This window comes from Ipomoea nil, unplaced genomic scaffold (assembly GCF_001879475.1).
Source record: "Ipomoea nil cultivar Tokyo-kokei standard unplaced genomic scaffold, Asagao_1.1 scaffold1298, whole genome shotgun sequence".
NCBI classification, from domain to species: Eukaryota; Viridiplantae; Streptophyta; class Magnoliopsida; order Solanales; family Convolvulaceae; genus Ipomoea; species Ipomoea nil.
Window position 1 is genome coordinate 442,501 of NW_017617726.1, and position 17,672 is coordinate 460,172.

The following is a 17,672-nucleotide window of genomic DNA, read 5'->3' on the forward strand; positions in this document are numbered from 1 at the left end:
ACTTATGACAAAAGACGTGTTAGGTATTCCTATCACTACAAGTGTTTCTGAGTCAACATTTTCAACCATTGGTAGAGTTCTTGATAACTTTAAAATATATTGGTTATGTTTGGTAAATGGTTGTTAGCTGATTGCTATTAGCTGTTTGGGTTAGAGGGTATAACTAGTTGATAATATTAGTTGATTGTATAATGTGTTTGGTAAATTAACTGTTAGCTGATAGTTGTTTGATATAATTTCTTTTCTCAATAAGCTAATTGAAAAAGTTGTTTTGAGTAACTTTTTTAATTTTAGGATTTTGAAGTTATAAAAAGCTGATTAACTAAATACTTATATTGATTTTTTAACAAAGTTAAACAGTTATAATAGTCAAATAAATTAAAATTAGCTAATAAGCTAACTATTTGACCAAACTGGTCATTATCTCAACCAAATAGTTGAAGCTTTGCTTTGCATTCAAAATGGAATTAAAGTGAAAGGCACACCAGTTGATTTAAATGAAGAACTTGATGATATTTTGAAGTATGAATCATGTTTTCAAGTTTAAATGTATAATTTATTTTGTACTTTTTTTATGAATGACTTACTAATATATTATTTGTATAGTAAAAATTTTTATTGATTTTTTAATCAGGATATTCCACATTAAAAGTTGAAACTACTTGTATTGAAATGAATGAAGAAGTGAAAATAATAAAGATTTGTAATTTAAATTTGTTTAAACTTTAAATTAATTATTTGTATTTTTAAAATTGGAATTTTTTTTTTTTTTTGAATTAGATGCTTCAAAATTTGTGATTTTGATTTTTGAATACATGAAATCCTATATTATAATTTATTTTATTTTTTAAAACTTAAAATCCACCATTCGATCTAATTCTTCAAATTTTACATTAGCATATAATTGGATTGGATCCACACACTTAGTAGACGCAAATGCAAATGAGATCTTCAAATTCACCTTTAGTATTGGATACGGATTTATCCCGAATCCGTTCTCTCACCCCTAACATCTGTGGAGATAATATATATATATATATATATATATATATATATATATATATATATATATATATATATATATATATATAGGGACACACTCAGGTGCGAATAAGTGTCCAGGAAGAAAATGCGAACGAATCAGCGCGTGACACGTGTCCAGATCTAATAACTTAAAAAAAACGCGATGACATTTTCGTAAATAATTGAACATCGAAGTGCAAGTAAAATCTCTTATAAGTGCACATATTTTCACCTATAAGTGCATATAATTTTGCCTTGTTAGCATTCACTTTCCGCAACCATTCATGCACCTGGGTGTGCTTATAACTATATGTGCAACTATTTATAACTATAGGTGCAACTACTTATAACTATATGTGCACCTACTTTCACCTATAAGTGCATGTAATTTTGTCTTGTTAACATTCATTGATCTGAGTTCAACGGGTAGTAATACTCCTGAAAACCACTCGCAAACATTCATACACTTAGATGCAACTACTTATACCTATGTGTGCAACTACTTAGAACTATAGGTGCAACTACTTAGAACTATAAGTGCAACTAATATTGATGCTCAGTGTAAATTTTTACTTGCACCTATAATACATTTTACATGCACTTGTAATACATTTTACTTGCACTTCGATGTTCAATTATTTATGAAAATGCCACCGCGTTTTTTAAAAAAAATCAGTGTTTCTCATCCATTAGATCTGGACACGTGGACGAACAGAATCCATTCCTATTTCGCACCTGGGCGAGCCGTTCGCACCCGAGTGCAACTCTCTCTCTCTCTCTCTCTCTCTCTCTCTCTCTCTCTCTCTCTATATATATATATATATATATATATATATATATATATATATATATATATATATATATATATATATATATATATATATATATATATATATATAACTGCATTCAAGTGCGAATGAAGTGCCCATGAAGGAATATGCGAACCAATCAGCGCGCAACACGTGTCCAGATCTAATGGATTAAAAAAAATGCGGTGGTATTTTTGTAAATAATTGAACATCTAAGTGCAAGTAAAATGTATTATAGGTGCAAGTAAAATTTACACTGAGCATCAATACGAAGTGCACCAATAGTTATAAGTAGTTGCATCTATAGTTATAAGTAGTTGCACCTATAGGTATAAGTAGTTGCACCTATAGTTATAAGTAGGTGCACCCGAGTGAATGAATGGTTGTGGGAAGTGAATGTTAACAAGACAAAATTACATGCACTTATAGGTTATAAGTAGTTGCACCTATAGTTATAAGTAGGTGCACCCAGGTGAATGAATGGGTGCGAAAAGTGAATGTGAACAAGACAAAATTACATACAGTTATAGGTGAAAGTAGGTGCACCTATAGTTATAAGTAGTCGCACCTATAGTTATAAATAGGTGCACCTAGGTGAATGAATGGTTGCGAGAAGTGAATGTTAACAAGGCAAAATTACATGCACTAATAGGTGAAAGTAGGTGCACTTGTAAGTGATTTTACTTGCACTTCGATGTTCAATTATTTACGAAAATACCACCGCGTTTTTTTTAATCTATTAGATCTGGACACGTGTCGCGCGCTGATTCGTTCGCATATTCCCTCCTGGACACTTATTCGCACCTGAGTGCATCGCTATATATATATATATATATATATATATATATATATATATATATATATATATGTGTGTGTGTGTGTGTGTGTGTGTGTGTGTGTGTGTGTGTGTGTGTGTGTGTGTGTGTGTGTGTGTGTGTGTGTGTGTGTGTGTGTGTGTGTAACGTTTTCCTTATGTTATTATTGTTATTATTAAGGTTATAATAATAATAATAATAATAATAATAATAATAATAATAATAATAATATTAAGTAAATATGTGGTGCAAATCAATAGGCTGAATAAGTATTAGAACTTAGTCAGCATTAGGTAATTAGTTGTCTACATTGATGGGATGTAGGTATTTAGACTCCTAGGTCCTCTCACTGCTCAGTTGACGTATCATACACCATCTAGAGTCACTGAGAGAAGTGAGAGAAACACAATGAGTCTACGGTGATTTTACAGCAGCCCGAGGATCTCCAATTCATCAGACCACGAGTTCAGGCGATCAAGGTTCTAAGCTATGGCTGGAGGTTAGTGGATCTAACTCGTTTATTTATTGCAACGTATAAAGTGTTCTCTACGTGGATTATATGCTTACATTTGGTATGAGAGCCATATTTTTAATCTCTGCCTAGCCTTTTGATTGATTGCATAATCTACAATTTGTTTTGCATATGTTATACATTCTTGTATAATTCAGAATTTGTATGTAATTTGCAATCATATTTGTTGGGCTGCTGGAAAAATATTTGTGTTTCTTTTTTTCCGCATTCAGAATTCAAAAAAAAAAAACAATTATTTTTACAATTGAATTTACGTACTGCACTGTTTCATCGCCAATTTGTTTGGTTCGCCGGATATTTTAGCTTACCGGTAGACCATTGTTGAGGGAGGAAAGGCGCCGGAAATTCTTTTCATTAAGAAATTTATTATTGTGGAATATCCTTGTATTATTTAACGACATTTCAACAATTTTGTTGACAGATGATAAAAAATGGTCATGCCACAATAATATTAAGTCCAAAAGGATATGTTTTAAAAAAGAATGACTAAAAATGAACTATCACCTATAAATTTAGGAACAAAAATAAAACTAATTCAGGACGTGTTTGGTTCATGGGTTTAAACACTAGGAATGATAATCAAAATCATAGTTAGTGTTTGGTTGACAACTTTTTGAAACACAACTACGTGATTTGATTATCCTTTCAATTAAAAACTCCATTCCATGTTTTCAAAAAAAAAAAAAAAAAAAAAAAAAAACTCCATTCCATAATTAAAAATGGATATCATTCCATCTTATTAGTAATTTGATTTTTAAGTTTTGATTAGTGATTTTATATTTTTGTTTTGATTTTTTTTATTGGTGCTTTGGGCGTCATTATATTAGGATGAATTGTCCTAATTTTGTATTTTTGTATTTTTAAAACATTTATTCTCATTGTTTAAAAAAAAAACATTAATTTTCATTATAGAGTTATACATAATCAAACATCAATGTTGGTAATCATTCTAATTCTATTTTACTACCAAACATCAAAATACTTTCACCAAAATCAATTACTATTATCCAGTATTTAATTCTGATTCCGATTCCAATTTCAATTCAAATTCCAATTCCAATTCCAATTCCAATTTTCTTGTGTGAACCAAATACACACTCAATATATTTTCTCTTTTGCCCAATCAGTTAGACAAACACGACAAGATCAAAATATATATCCTCCGACGCACTCCATTACATTTTCCGAATTTCCGTAGAATATAGACATAAACAGGTGTCGTGGCACCTAAGAGTAGTTATGATGTGCATCCGTATGCACCATGCATGGTGCATACGGATGCAAAAATAACGTCATTTTATTAAAAACGCGCGTCTCCCCTTAAAAAAAATTCAGGTTCGATTCCCAGCAACAGCATTATGTTGTTCATTCATTCTGGAATTTTAGTTCATAGATTATGGAATTTTAGTTCATTGATTCTGGAATTATAGTTCATCGATTCTGGAATTGTAGTTCATCGATTCTGAAATTTTAGTTCATAGATTCTGAAATTTTAGTTCATTCATTCTGGAATTTTTAGTTCATAGATTAGATTCTGAAATTTTAATTCATAGATTCTGAAATTTTAGTTCATATGTTGTTGCTGGGAATCGAACTTGAATTTATTTTTTTTTTTAAGGGGAAACGCGCGTTTTTAATAAAACGACGTGCACCATGCATGGTGCATACGGATGCAGAGCATAATTTGCCGGCACCTAATAGTTAGTAATGTTGACCATGATGTTAGTTTCTGACTTCTCTGAACTCCAACGGATATGAGGCCCACCCCACCCCCTCCCCGCCCCAATATGCATGATACTGCATGCCTTTGACCAATCCGTTAATTCTATCTTTAAAAAAAAAATAAAAAAAAATATATGTGATTGTATATTCTCATGATATGTCAATCCTTGGTGTAAGCATTGAAAAATTTAAATAATATTATTGGACCGTGGTGGATATTTAATTACTAAATTAATTACTTTGATTGGGCTAATTGGACTAATATTTATTTAATTGGGTTAATTAAATGGCCCTTTGAATAATTAATTAGTTTAATTACTTAATTAAATATAATTGGATGTTGGATTGTTCGGCCCGGGATGATGAAATATTTGGACCAGACGGCTTGGATGAATTGGGTTGCTTAATTAGCGGGCTTGACTTGGTCTTGGCCCACTAAAATTATATGTGGATTATATAATTTTGAGCAATTTGAATATTTGATATTATTTGAAAATTTAATGAAATCATGAACCTGGACGCAATGGTGTCCCGATACATTCCTTAATTTAATTAAAGAAATTAAATTAAATAAGGAATTAAGAGTTGGTTGGAGATTTTCTCTCACCCTCACCACTATAAATAGTGGTTTCATTTTCAAGAATGGGGGCTCTGGAAATCTACATATTGAAGCTCTGCCGAAATCTCTCCAGGATATTGTCTGGAACACGCCCGCAGTTGTACTGCGTATACCGCGCTGAGAAACACGCCACTTGAACACCGGAAGGCCTTCTTTGAAGATCAAGCAGCATATTAGCCCTTCATTGAAGAACAAGCTACATAACTCCGGGGGCCCTTCAGCAAGGAACTACTTCCAGTTCGGCCATACTCCCGAACTCGGCATACTTCCCATACTTCCAGTTCAGCATACTCTGAACTCAACACACTTTCAACAAGGAATTCGGCATACTTCCAGTTCGGCCATACTCCCGAACTCGGCATACTTCAAGTTCAGCATACTCTGAACTCGGCACACTTCCAATTTGGCATATTCCAAATTTGGCACACTTCTAATAGGCATACTTGTAGTAGAGAATCAGAGGACTTCTCCTATACAGAGATTGTACCCCTCCCGTTTGATATATACTTGATACTACTTGTAACCGATACTTTGAATTTTGAATATATACAATTCAAGTTTTTCGCGTTTACATATTTTGGCACGCCCAGTGGGACCGCTCTGCCTCTCATCTCTCTACTACTCCATACCTCTTCCTGCGCATCCAATGGCATCGAACAATCCCATGTTCAGGAGGACCTATGCCCAAGCTACCAAGTCCAAGTCTACGCCTGTAGCTAGCTCTGGCACTACCCAGAAAACGCAAGGTCCGCTGACAAGGAACCGCGTAAAAGATTTGGGTGTCCAAGTGCCTGAACCTCAGTCCATCGCACGACGTGTGGTTCGAAGGCTCGACAAGGCCCCTGCTGCCTCAAAGGCAATGGCTTTTGCTGAAAGTCCACCCTCTCCCAAGGGAGCTACCGATGGTGGTAGTCCAACTTCTATGCAAGAGAACGCTAGTAGTGGGAGCACTTCCCCCGTAACTCCGCCACATCCAATATGGAAGGCTGCACCTGAGTGGTCGCATGTCTACAACGTCATGCCGGCCATGGCGACAAACACAGAGTCTGTGGAGGAGCAATTAGCTAGAATTGCTAAGTCTCTGGAAGGAATGGCTGTCACTCTCCAAAATCAAGAGAAACGGCTTAACACCCTCGATAATAGGGTAGGAAGCATCATGGAGGAGCAAGGAAGCCGTGCTCCAGGAAAGCAACCTGAAGGGCAAGAAGAGGTTGGTCAGCAATCACCACCACCTCATGTTAGCCATGTAGTAGGAGAAGCTGCTTCTCACTTACCTGCAACTGAGAAAACTATTCCAGTTACCGAAGGCATGATACCGGTGGATCAGTTGAAGGACTACATAATGGGGGCCATCAAAGGCAAGTTGGATGAAGGCCAACCTTCATATTCCTATGCTAAGCCCTACACACAAAGAATTGAGGAGTTGAAAATGCCCTACGGCTATCAACCTCCTAAGTTCCAGCAATTCGATGGCAAGGGAAATCCCCGACAGCACATTGCCCACTTTGTGGAAACATGCAATGATGCAGGGACTTATGGCGATCTGTTGGTAAAGCAGTTTGTCCGTTCATTAAAGGGAACTGCGTTTGATTGGTACACTGACCGTGAGTTCTTAACTCGTTTCTATAGCACAAGGAGAACGGTCAGCTTCTTGGAACTCACTACTACTCGCCAATGGAAGGGTGAACGCGCCGGTACCTACATCGTAAGGTGGAGGGAACTATGCCTGAATTGCAAAGAAAGAATATCCCAAAGTTCCGCAATTGAGATGTGCATCCAAGGAATGCACTTTGAACTCTCCTATATCCTACAAGGGATTAAGCCAAAGTCCTTTGAGGAGTTATCCAGTCGTGCTCACGACATGGAATTGAGCATCGAAGCCAGCGGAGGGCTCAACATATTGAACTTGCCTAGCTCCTCCAATGCACCTGGAAAACAAGAAGTTAAAAAGTGGAACAAACCTTTTCCAAAGCAGGAAAAGAAAGAAGTGATGAATGTGAAGGCTACTCCTATGACAGTCTTCACTAAGGCAACTGAAAGGCCTAGGTCAAGATCATTTTCTGGCCCGTCAAGGGGTGGTAGAAGGCCGACAATTGAAGAAAGGCAGGAGAAGACTTATCCTTTCATGGATTCCGATGTATCTCCCATGTTTGATGAGCTACTCAAACTTAGGCTCATTGAGTTGCCTGAAATGAAACGTCCCGATGAAGCTACAAGGGTGGATGACCCATATTACTGCAAGTACCACCGTCTTCTCGGTCACCCAATTGAGAAATGCTTTATCTTCAAAGACAAAGTTATGGCACTGGCCAGGGATACAAAAATTGAGCTTGCCGATGCTAACGCGAGCTCAAATCAAATCTCGATTACACCCGGACGGTTCGCTCCGTTGTGTACTGAAAAGGAAGATGGGAAACAACGGAAGCGTCCACTCCCCTTCATTGTTAAGCACGCTGTCGGTCAAAGTTCAGAACCGCAGCGGAATGATAACGCATCCGAAGGTAAATGGGTGATTGTCACTCATAGAAAGAAGAAATTCGAGCCTGTGAAGCATCAAAAGCACATAGTGAAAAGTTGGCTTGAGAAAACCTCAAAAAATACTCATGCCCGCAAATCAAAGACGAAGGGCCATGACAAACAGCCACGTGCACCAGTTCCTTTGGCTCAATATATGCCAAAGGGATTTGATCTTCAAGGGACAGGCACTTCTAGCTCCTGCCTAAATACGAATGACAAGCCAGAAGATGGAGGTGAATGTTCATCTCCTAAACACATCGAGGATGAGGAAGTGTTAATGCATAAGGCTACTTCCTACTCCACAGAAATTACCTTCAAGGATGAAGACTTGTTACTTGGAGGCACGCCACACAACCGTCCATTGTTTGTTGAAGGCTACACCCGTGGGCAAAAACTCAGAAGAATTATGGTTGATCAAGGCTCAGCTGTCAACATCCTATCCCTCCGAGCTGTGAAGGACCTTGGTATATCTATAGATGAGCTTGCCCAAAGTCGTCTAATGATACAAGGCTTCAACCAGGGAGGGCAAAGAGCAATCGGCATCATCAGACTTGACTTAAGAATTGGGAGCCTAAGTTCAGGTGTCCTCTGCCATGTCATAGATGCGAGGACATCTTATAACTTGTTACTTGGAAGGCCGTGGATACATGAAAATGGGGTGGTACCCTCATCTTGGCATCAATGCCTCATGTTTGAAAAGAACGGCGTAGTTGAAAAGGTTGTCGCCGATGAAAGCCCTTTTACGGAGGCTGAGTCTTACTTTGCAGACGCAAAGTTCTACATTAAAAGGCAAGTTATTGTTGAAGATATTGAGGAAAGCAATGACGATCCACTTTCCCAATCAAAGTCAAAGGGAAAACAAGTTGTAGAGGGAGATCAACACAACACAAAACTCATCTTCCCGCTTGCAAGGATTGATACACTCAAAACAAATGCAGCAAAATCAACCGAAGAGAAATGTGGTGATAAAGTGGGCCAAATATTCCCCGCCAAACTTACCAAGGGTTTCGACCCTAACGCTTATAAGCTTCTAGCCAAGGCTGGCTATAACCCCAACGAGCCACAGAAGTTGGGAAAGCTTATCCCAGAAGCCGGTGGTAAAGGCAAGGCAAGTCACCAAGAGCCTCAAACGCGCAAAGGGTTGGGCTATGTCCCCCCTAAACCAGTGCGAATTCTTATAAACAGGGCTGCAAGTAATTGTATCTCCGCGGAGGGAAGCGAGTATGACCCAAACCTCACTCCTACCAATGATAATGGGCAAGACAAAAAGAAGTCAGTCTTCGACCGAATCGGTAAGGCGGACTCTCGACGCTCAGTCTTTGATAGACTGGGGTCAAGTCCTAAAGCCCTAAAGAGAAAGTCGATGCATGATCGACTTGGAGCTGTCCAAGTTGTTAACAACAGTGCCAATGTTCCTGCTGAAGTGGAACCTCCCAAAAGGCTTAGAAGCATGATTCCTTCTCGGATGAGACGAGAAACATATATTCATGTTTCATGCGGTGAAGTATTGAAAGTCCAACCGAAGACCATTGTACACACTCGAGTACATAAAGAAGAAAATGAGGAAAGCGTAGGCTCAAGTGATGACGTACTACCAACTACTCAGGAAGAGGTGGCATCGTCGTTCCATATCACGTTATGTGATGAAACCCCGATTGAGGGGGAAGATGCAGAGGATGCACCCCATGAGGTAGAAGAAGGGGTACGAGCCGCGGTGGACGAATTAAAAGAGGTTGATCTGGGAACTCCTGAAAATCCTCGTCCTATCTTCATTAGCGCACTCCTTTCTGATGAAGATGAAGAAATCTATGTCACATTGCTGAAAGAATATATTGATGTCTTTGCATGGACATTGATGTAGCAAAAATAAGATGTGAGCTCGGGTGTTATATCGTCCTCAGGGGATTGGGAGATATGGCACGCAATATGCAATCACAATAAACTAGGCACTAGCATAAGGAAATCAACAAGAAGCTAAGCAAACTACAAGTTTAAAGAAATGATAAGACTAACACATATACACAAAGATAAACACAAAATAAAGAAATAGGACTCAAGCTAGGGAGCATTATCATCTAGATGCTTTAACAACCTAAGGGATTAGGGAGAACAAGTAACCAAGGAATCAAACGGGAATGCACGTAGGAATCCTAGTCTATAAGTCACTTACGTGAGCAAATTAGCTAGGATTAGAACAAGGAATTGCCCCACTCTCGTGGTGAATCAACTCCAAGTTCTTCAAGAACACAAAGCATATAAAACCCCCAATTTCCCCCATTTTCATAGGAAAAATCGGGTTTATGCCAGGAGTGGCTTGGAATCTTGACCCAACTCTCATTGAGGCCAATAACCTCCAAAACATGTCAATGAATGTTGTACACCAAGCATTAACAAAATACAAACACAAATCCTTCATAAACTCAAGAACCCTAGGTAGGCAAAATCCCCTTTATGCAATAATCACAAATCAAGCATCAAGATATATAATACAACCCTAACTCAAGTCCATAAACTAACTACTCATGATTAAATAGCATAAAGAACACAAAAACACAAGTAATAAGCATAAACATTGCAAGATAAAGAGATAAAAGGGAGAAGAAAACTTCACTAAGAAATGGATGGTAAATCTTGGAATCCAAGTGTTAATCCTTGAATACAAGCTTGAAATATGATAAAGAACCTAAATCTACACCTAATCTAACACTAAAATATGAAAAGAAAGAGTAGAAAATAGTTAGGGTTCGAATGGGGTTCAAAACCGAGTACAAATGAGTGAAAACTCAGCTAAAATAGGGCAGAGACGGGGGGTTTCGACGCGTCGAACATTTACAGTAAGAAAATCGCGACATTCTGCCCAATCTCGACGCGTCGAGAAATTTCTCGACACGTCGAGCTCTACTCTGCAACAGAACTCCATTTTGTAGGCTGATTTTGACCCTTTTTTCTTCAGAATTAGGCTTAGATATCTTCATTAAAGTTGTAGCCCTTCGGGTCTTCTTTCAATTGGCGCAAGAATCACTGAATTTGGACATTCCTAGGCCGAGATATGGTCCAAAAACCAAACAGTGGTCAGTTTTGAATTGTAAGTTTGGAACTTCAACTTCAAGGATAACTTCGACCCCTGTGGCTTCCTTTTTAGACTTTGATGTATTTATAAGAATTGTAGCCCTTTGAGTCTTCTTTCCAATGGAACAAGAATCGCTTCATTTCAACACTCCTAGGCTGAGATATAGTCAAAATACCGAACAGTGGTCGAAATGAGCGAAAATTGCAATGCATTGATCTTTTGCTCCTCTTTTGTTTTGGTTTGCCCAAATGACCAATACCATTGAAAACACCACTCTTAGGCTCCTTTTGAAGTATTTTAGCCATCCTCTTAGCTTCTCCTTGGCTCCCATTGACTTCTAATGCATCCAAAACGCTCCATTTGACTCCAATGTCCACCAAAATGCCTGAAAATACTCAACTTTGCTTCCAATGCTTTTCAAACCAAACTCCTTGCAAAATAACACAATTTAGTACTAATCTCATGAAATTTGGAAGAACATATGAGAAAAATGGCCTAGTGAAAGGGGAGAAAATATAGACAATTAAGCACTTATCAGACATACAAGGAGATGCCAGGGTTAGACCCAAAGGTAGCTGTACACCGCTTAGCAGTGAAGAAGGGGTGTCGCCCGGTTAAGCAAGCTCAATGACGCTTCCGCCCCGAGCTCATTCCCTCGATTGAAACAGAAGTTAATAAGCTTATTGAGGCTGGCTTCATTCGTGAAGTTAAATATCCAACCTGGATATCCAGTATTGTGCCCGTGCGCAAGAAGAACGGCCAGATCCGCGTCTGCGTAGATTTTCGGGACCTCAATGTGGCATGCCCGAAAGATGACTTCCCGCTTCCTATCACGGAGTTAATGATAGATGCCGTGACTGGGCATGAGATCCTGTCATTCATGGACGGCTCCTCCGGTTACAATCAAATCCGCATGGCGCCGGAATATGAAGACCTAACTGCATTCCGAACGCCGAAAGGCATTTACTGTTACAAAGTTATGCCCTTTGGTTTGAAAAATGCAGGTGCTACATACCAAAGGGCTATGCAGACAATATTTGACGATATGCTTCACAAAATGGTCGAGTTCTACGTAGATGACCTGGTTGTGAAGTCGAAATTGCGCACAAATCACTTGTTGCATTTAAGGCAAGTCTTCGACCGCCTACGAAAGTTTCAACTGAAAATGAACCCCCTGAAATGCGCCTTCGGGGTTGCTGCTGGAAAGTTCCTCGGGTTTACTGTTCGACACAGGGGCATCGAGATTGAGCAAGCCAAAATTGACGCCATAATGAAGATGCCTGAGCCGAGAAACCTCCATGAGCTTAAAAGCTTACAAGGGAAGTTGGCTTACATCCGAAGGTTCATATCAAACCTAGCAGGAAGATGTCAACCTTTTAGTCGGTTGATGAAAAAGGGCATCCCGTTCATATGGGACAAGGCATGCAAGAGCGCATTTGAGAGTATCAAGTCATACTTGATGAAGCCGCCTGTGCTAACCGCTCCTGTCCATGGTCGCCCGCTCATCCTTTATATCTCCGCCCAAGATTGTTCTGTGGGCGCCTTGCTTGCTCAAGAAAATGACAAAGGGAAGGAGAATGCTCTCTACTATCTTAGTAGAATGATGACCCCGAACGAGTTAAAGTACTCCCCAATTGAAAAGCTATGTTTGGCACTTGTGTTCGCCATCAAAAAACTTAAGCACTACTTTGAGGCTCATACAATCCGGCTTGTTTCCAAAGCGAACCCGGTGAAGTATGTTATGGCGAAGGTCGTGCTCTCTGACCGCCTTGCAAGGTGGTACTTATTGTTCCAACAATTTGAAATCATCTATGTGCCGCAGAAGTCTGTCAAGGGGCAAGCCTTAGCCGATTTCTTAGCAGACCATCCAATACCTGCTGAATGGGAGTTGTCTGACGATTTGCCTGATGAAGATGTGCTTGTCATTGAAGCCCTACCCCCATGGAAAATGTACTTTGATGGAGCTTCGCATAGAGAAGGGGCAGGTGCTGGAGTTGTCTTCGTCACTCCAGAAGGCGAGGTGTTGCCATATTCATTCACCTTGACCGAGCAATGTTCAAATAACGTTGCTGAATATCAAGCATTGATACTTGGGCTCGAAATAGCGGCTGACATGAAGCAACTAAGAATTAACATTTATGGAGATTCAAAGTTGATCATAAACCAAGTGTTGGGTCTATATGAAGTGAAAAAGGCGGAGTTAGTCCCATATAACAACTATGCAAAGATACTCATGCAATGGTTAGGGGACGTCACAATTGAACATGTACCGAGGAAAGAAAACAAGCAGGCTGACGCCTTAGCCGCATTGGCTTCAACTATTACTCATCCTGCAGCCCGAATACAAGTATGTCAAAGGTGGGTGGTTCCACCAATCTTTAATGAAGACGGCTCAGTTGATGAAACTGTTGAACTCCCTACTGCCTCAGTGTATGATATAGGCAAAGACGACTGGAGACAACCGTTAATTGACTACCTCACTGATGGAAAGTTACCTGAAGATCCCCGTAAAAGGGTGGATATAAAGCGTCGAACTCCTCGCTTCATCTACTATAAAGAGACATTGTATCGTCGTTCCTTTGATGGAATATTTCTCCGATGTCTAGGGGAAGAGGAAGCTTTACAAGCTATGCAAGAAGTTCATTCTGGGGTTTGCGGTGCACATCAATCCGGTCCCAAGTTGCATTTCCACATTAAGCGAATGGGATATTATTGGCCTACAATGGTAAAGGATTGCATAGACTATGCCCGAAGGTGCCAAGCTTGTCAATATCATGCAAACTTTATTCATCAGCCACCAGAACCTCTACACCCAACAGTTGCATCTTGGCCATTTGATGCTTGGGGACTTGATGTGGTTGGCCCAATTACGCCTAAGTCATCCGCAGGGCATGCCTACATACTAGCTGCCACCGATTACTTTTCAAAGTGGGCGGAAGCCGTGGCATTGAAGGAGGTGAAGAAAGAAAATGTTGCAGACTTTCTCCGTGTCCACATCGTCTATCGATTTGGTATCCCGCGATATATCTTAACAGATAACGGGAAGCCCTTTGACAACAAGTTGATGGACAAGATCTGCAAGCTTTTTGACTTTAAGCAGCGAAACTCGTCAGCTTACTATGCAGCTGCGAATGGGCTTGCTGAAGCTTTTAACAAGACCCTATGCAATTTATTGAAGAAAGTGGTCTCAAAATCAAAAAGAGACTGGCATGACAGAATGGAAGAAGCTTTGTGGGCGTATAGAACCACATACCGCACACCTACTCAAAGCACTCCATACTCTTTGGTGTATGGTGTAGAAGCGGTCTTGCCTCTAGAGCGCCAAATACCTTCCTTAAGGTTGGCTATACAAGAGGGCCTTACTGATGAAGAAAATGCCAAGCTACGCTTGGCTGAGTTAGAAGTCTTGGATGAAAAACGTCTGCAAGCGCAACAAAGCTTGGAGTGCTATCAAGCTCGTATGTCTAGAGCTTTTAACAAAAGGGTAAGGACCCGTTCCTTTCAAATTGGGGACAAGGTCCTAGCTGTTGCAGGCCTATCATTGTCACGAGAAAAACCGGCCACAAGTTCACTTCAAGGTGGGATGGTCCCTACGTGATTCTAGAAGTTTACACCGGTGGGGCTTACAAGCTGATTAGTGAAGATGGTTTGAAGATCGGTCAATCAATGGAAGGTTCCTAAAGCTTTACCACCCTTAAAACTTGGGGTGTCCACATAAGTCGTGGAAATATGATGAACGACTCATCCACCAAAAATGCAGCACGTGGTTAAACTTCTAATGCATCTCGCTTTGTCTATGGGTGGGCCCAAATCATAGACGCTCCTGGCCCGCATGAGTCTAAACTGTGAACGGCTCTACTTTGTAAAAAAAAAAAAATCATTTGAACTACGTTTGACTTGATCTCCTTGATAGGAGTACGTAGGCAGCTTAGAATCAAATTATCTAAGTTCAGTCATAACAAAAACAAATCCAATTCATGTTGCAAGAGTGGTGTGTCATGACAATCGCTCAATAAGCCGAAGCAAAGATGTACAAGTTATTGACTCAGCCTTGGAATTTGAAACTATAGTCTCAGACTTGACTGAATCTTCGATAGCCTCGGCAATATGTCACAATCACATGCATTTTGACTGGTAAGCTGATAGGGGCAAACCCTTTTACGAAGATTTAAAGAGAGGAAGCTAAATGATACTCCTTGGCACGAGTCGAAACTGCCTCATATCTTTTCGATACTCATTGGCACAAGTCGAAATTGCCTCATATCTTTTCGATACTCCTTGGCATGAGTCGAAATTGCCTCATATCTTTCAAGACTCTTTGACACGAGTGAAAACTGCCTCATGGTGGCCTCCAAAAGGTCAGGATACATACTGAGTACGGCCTCAGTTGGTTACCTTGATGAAATTAAATTCATTCTTAAAGCAAGGATACTAGTTACAAGAAGCTTCATCTAGCAGTATCCATCTCCCGAAAGTCGAGAGCATGTCCGGATATTGCACATGATGTAAGCTGGATTGCAGAGTCCATGTCTTTAGCGGCTCGAATTAAAAAAAAAAAAAGTCTAGTTCTCCACTCAAAGTTAAGTCAAGCTGTGCTTAGAAAGTTTGTCATCTAAAGGCTAAGATAGAAAATTGCCAGGAAGGCGTTAAGGAAATTCTCATGCCACAATATGTGCACAAAACAATTCATATTATGTATATTATACGTATGCACATACCGCGTATATATATCATATATATTATATGCATGTGTGCATATATACCCACACAACGTCATGCATAGCGAATATATATATATATATATATATATATATATATATATATATAATATATGTTATGCGCACAGCAAAGTTAGTGCATTGCATATATTATTATATACATTATATAAATATGTGTGTACATTCACAATCATGAAGCGAAGTGCATGAGGATGGACTACACATTATGCATACATACATATGTGCACGAGAAACAAGGATTATATTATATATATATGTAAGGTGAAGTGATGAAGCAACAACATTGAACACATGTACAGTGAAAGGCAAGAAAAACATATATTAAACATATGTATTTACACATAGCCACAAGTGAGCACATGGGTACAGTGGATAATGCATATATATTATACATATTCACGTGGGCCAGTGGATAATATGTTATGCATATACATTTATATAGTGGTGCAAGAGAAAAGCAAAATGGCAGCCATGCTATGTGTCAAGTATATACACGCACAAAAAACTCCAAGCTCTTGAATAAGTCCAAAAGAGAAGCATGGAATTGTGAATAGGCTATGTTCACTGACACATGCAAAGCAGATGAAAAAGAACCTTGGGGATAGTGAAAAGCAAAAGTGAGAGTACATGGCTCTATGTGGTGATGTCCATCCAGTGTATTTAATCGTCCTTCTTCAGTCAAAGCAAGATACTTTTTATTTTTTTTTCTTTCGAAGCAGGGGCGTGCATCATATATCTATGTATATGAACAATCACAAAGAAGGTGTTGGTTTCTGATTTTCCAAGACCATGAGCAGCTGCATGGTAATCATCCCGTACGTAGCGAAGGTGAATATTCACCGGCGATAGTGGTTGCATGCGGCGACCATACGGCGATGACATGCCGGGGCATGTGTCCGGTGACGTGCCAGAAGCTTTCTGTCGTCAATGACAACGACCGGCGGTGTGAGTCTGAGCAAAGATAGGAAACAAGTCTGGAAAAATCAATTCCCAAGTGACCATAATGTGCCGGAGCACATGTGCGGAGAAATCCCAGCATTGTCTTCTCCAATGACGGTGGACGCCCGAGAGTTCGAGAAGATCCATGGAGAGGAAAATCACAGCAAATGTCAGATGCGATACTAGATCGCCAGCGTGACTCCATCTTCTTCATCCCCAAGTGCGGTGAGAACAGAGGCATGCCGTAGCATCACCCTGTGGCGACCATACGACAGCGGCAGTTCGTAAGATGACGGCAACGTGCCGGAGCACGTGCCCAGAGTACCGAATGGCTTTCATCTCTGACTGACGGTGCAAAACCAAACCACTCTGGAAAACTTCCAGTCTGCGGTGAGAGTCTGACAATGGTGAAAAACATCTCAAGAAAATTAATTCCGAGTGCTTTCTGTCCAATGTCTTTCATGAGGCAAGAATCCAAACATCATTCCGGAAAAGTTAACTTCCAAAAGGTTCCAGAGCACTGCTGGTGAAGATGGTGATCCAAGCTTTCCACTCCGACAATAGCAACGTGCCGGAGCACATGCCTGGTGAGTACCCAAGGCTTTCGTCTCCGATTATAGAAGACGTGCCTCCTGAGGCGACATCCTAGCGGTGGGCGACAACATGAAGCCAAACAAAGGTGGAAGACATTTCAGAAAAATCAATTTTCGAAAAGTTCCGATCCAATGTTGGTAATAACAACAAGTCCAAAGCAATGGCTAGAATATCCCAGAGATCAATTCCTGGGAAGTCCCTGCTCTCAATTATTTCTTCTTGATTTCCCATAGTAGGAGCTGCAAAGAAAAAAACACATGCATACATATACGTGGCATATATTTAAGTTGAGG

The 17,672-nt window shown here is 39.8% G+C and overlaps 1 protein-coding gene across 1 annotated transcript; it reads left to right on the forward strand.

Moving 5' to 3' along the window:
* Nucleotides 1-11,948: 11,948 nt before the first annotated feature.
* LOC109184956 lies at nucleotides 11,949-14,705 on the forward strand. The gene is made up of 2 exons (XM_019334952.1): nucleotides 11,949-12,329; nucleotides 12,504-14,705. Exons 1-2 carry the CDS (start codon nucleotides 11,949-11,951, stop codon nucleotides 14,703-14,705), a joined length of 2,583 nt encoding a protein of 860 aa, XP_019190497.1.
* The last annotated feature ends 2,967 nt before the right edge of the window (nucleotides 14,706-17,672 follow it).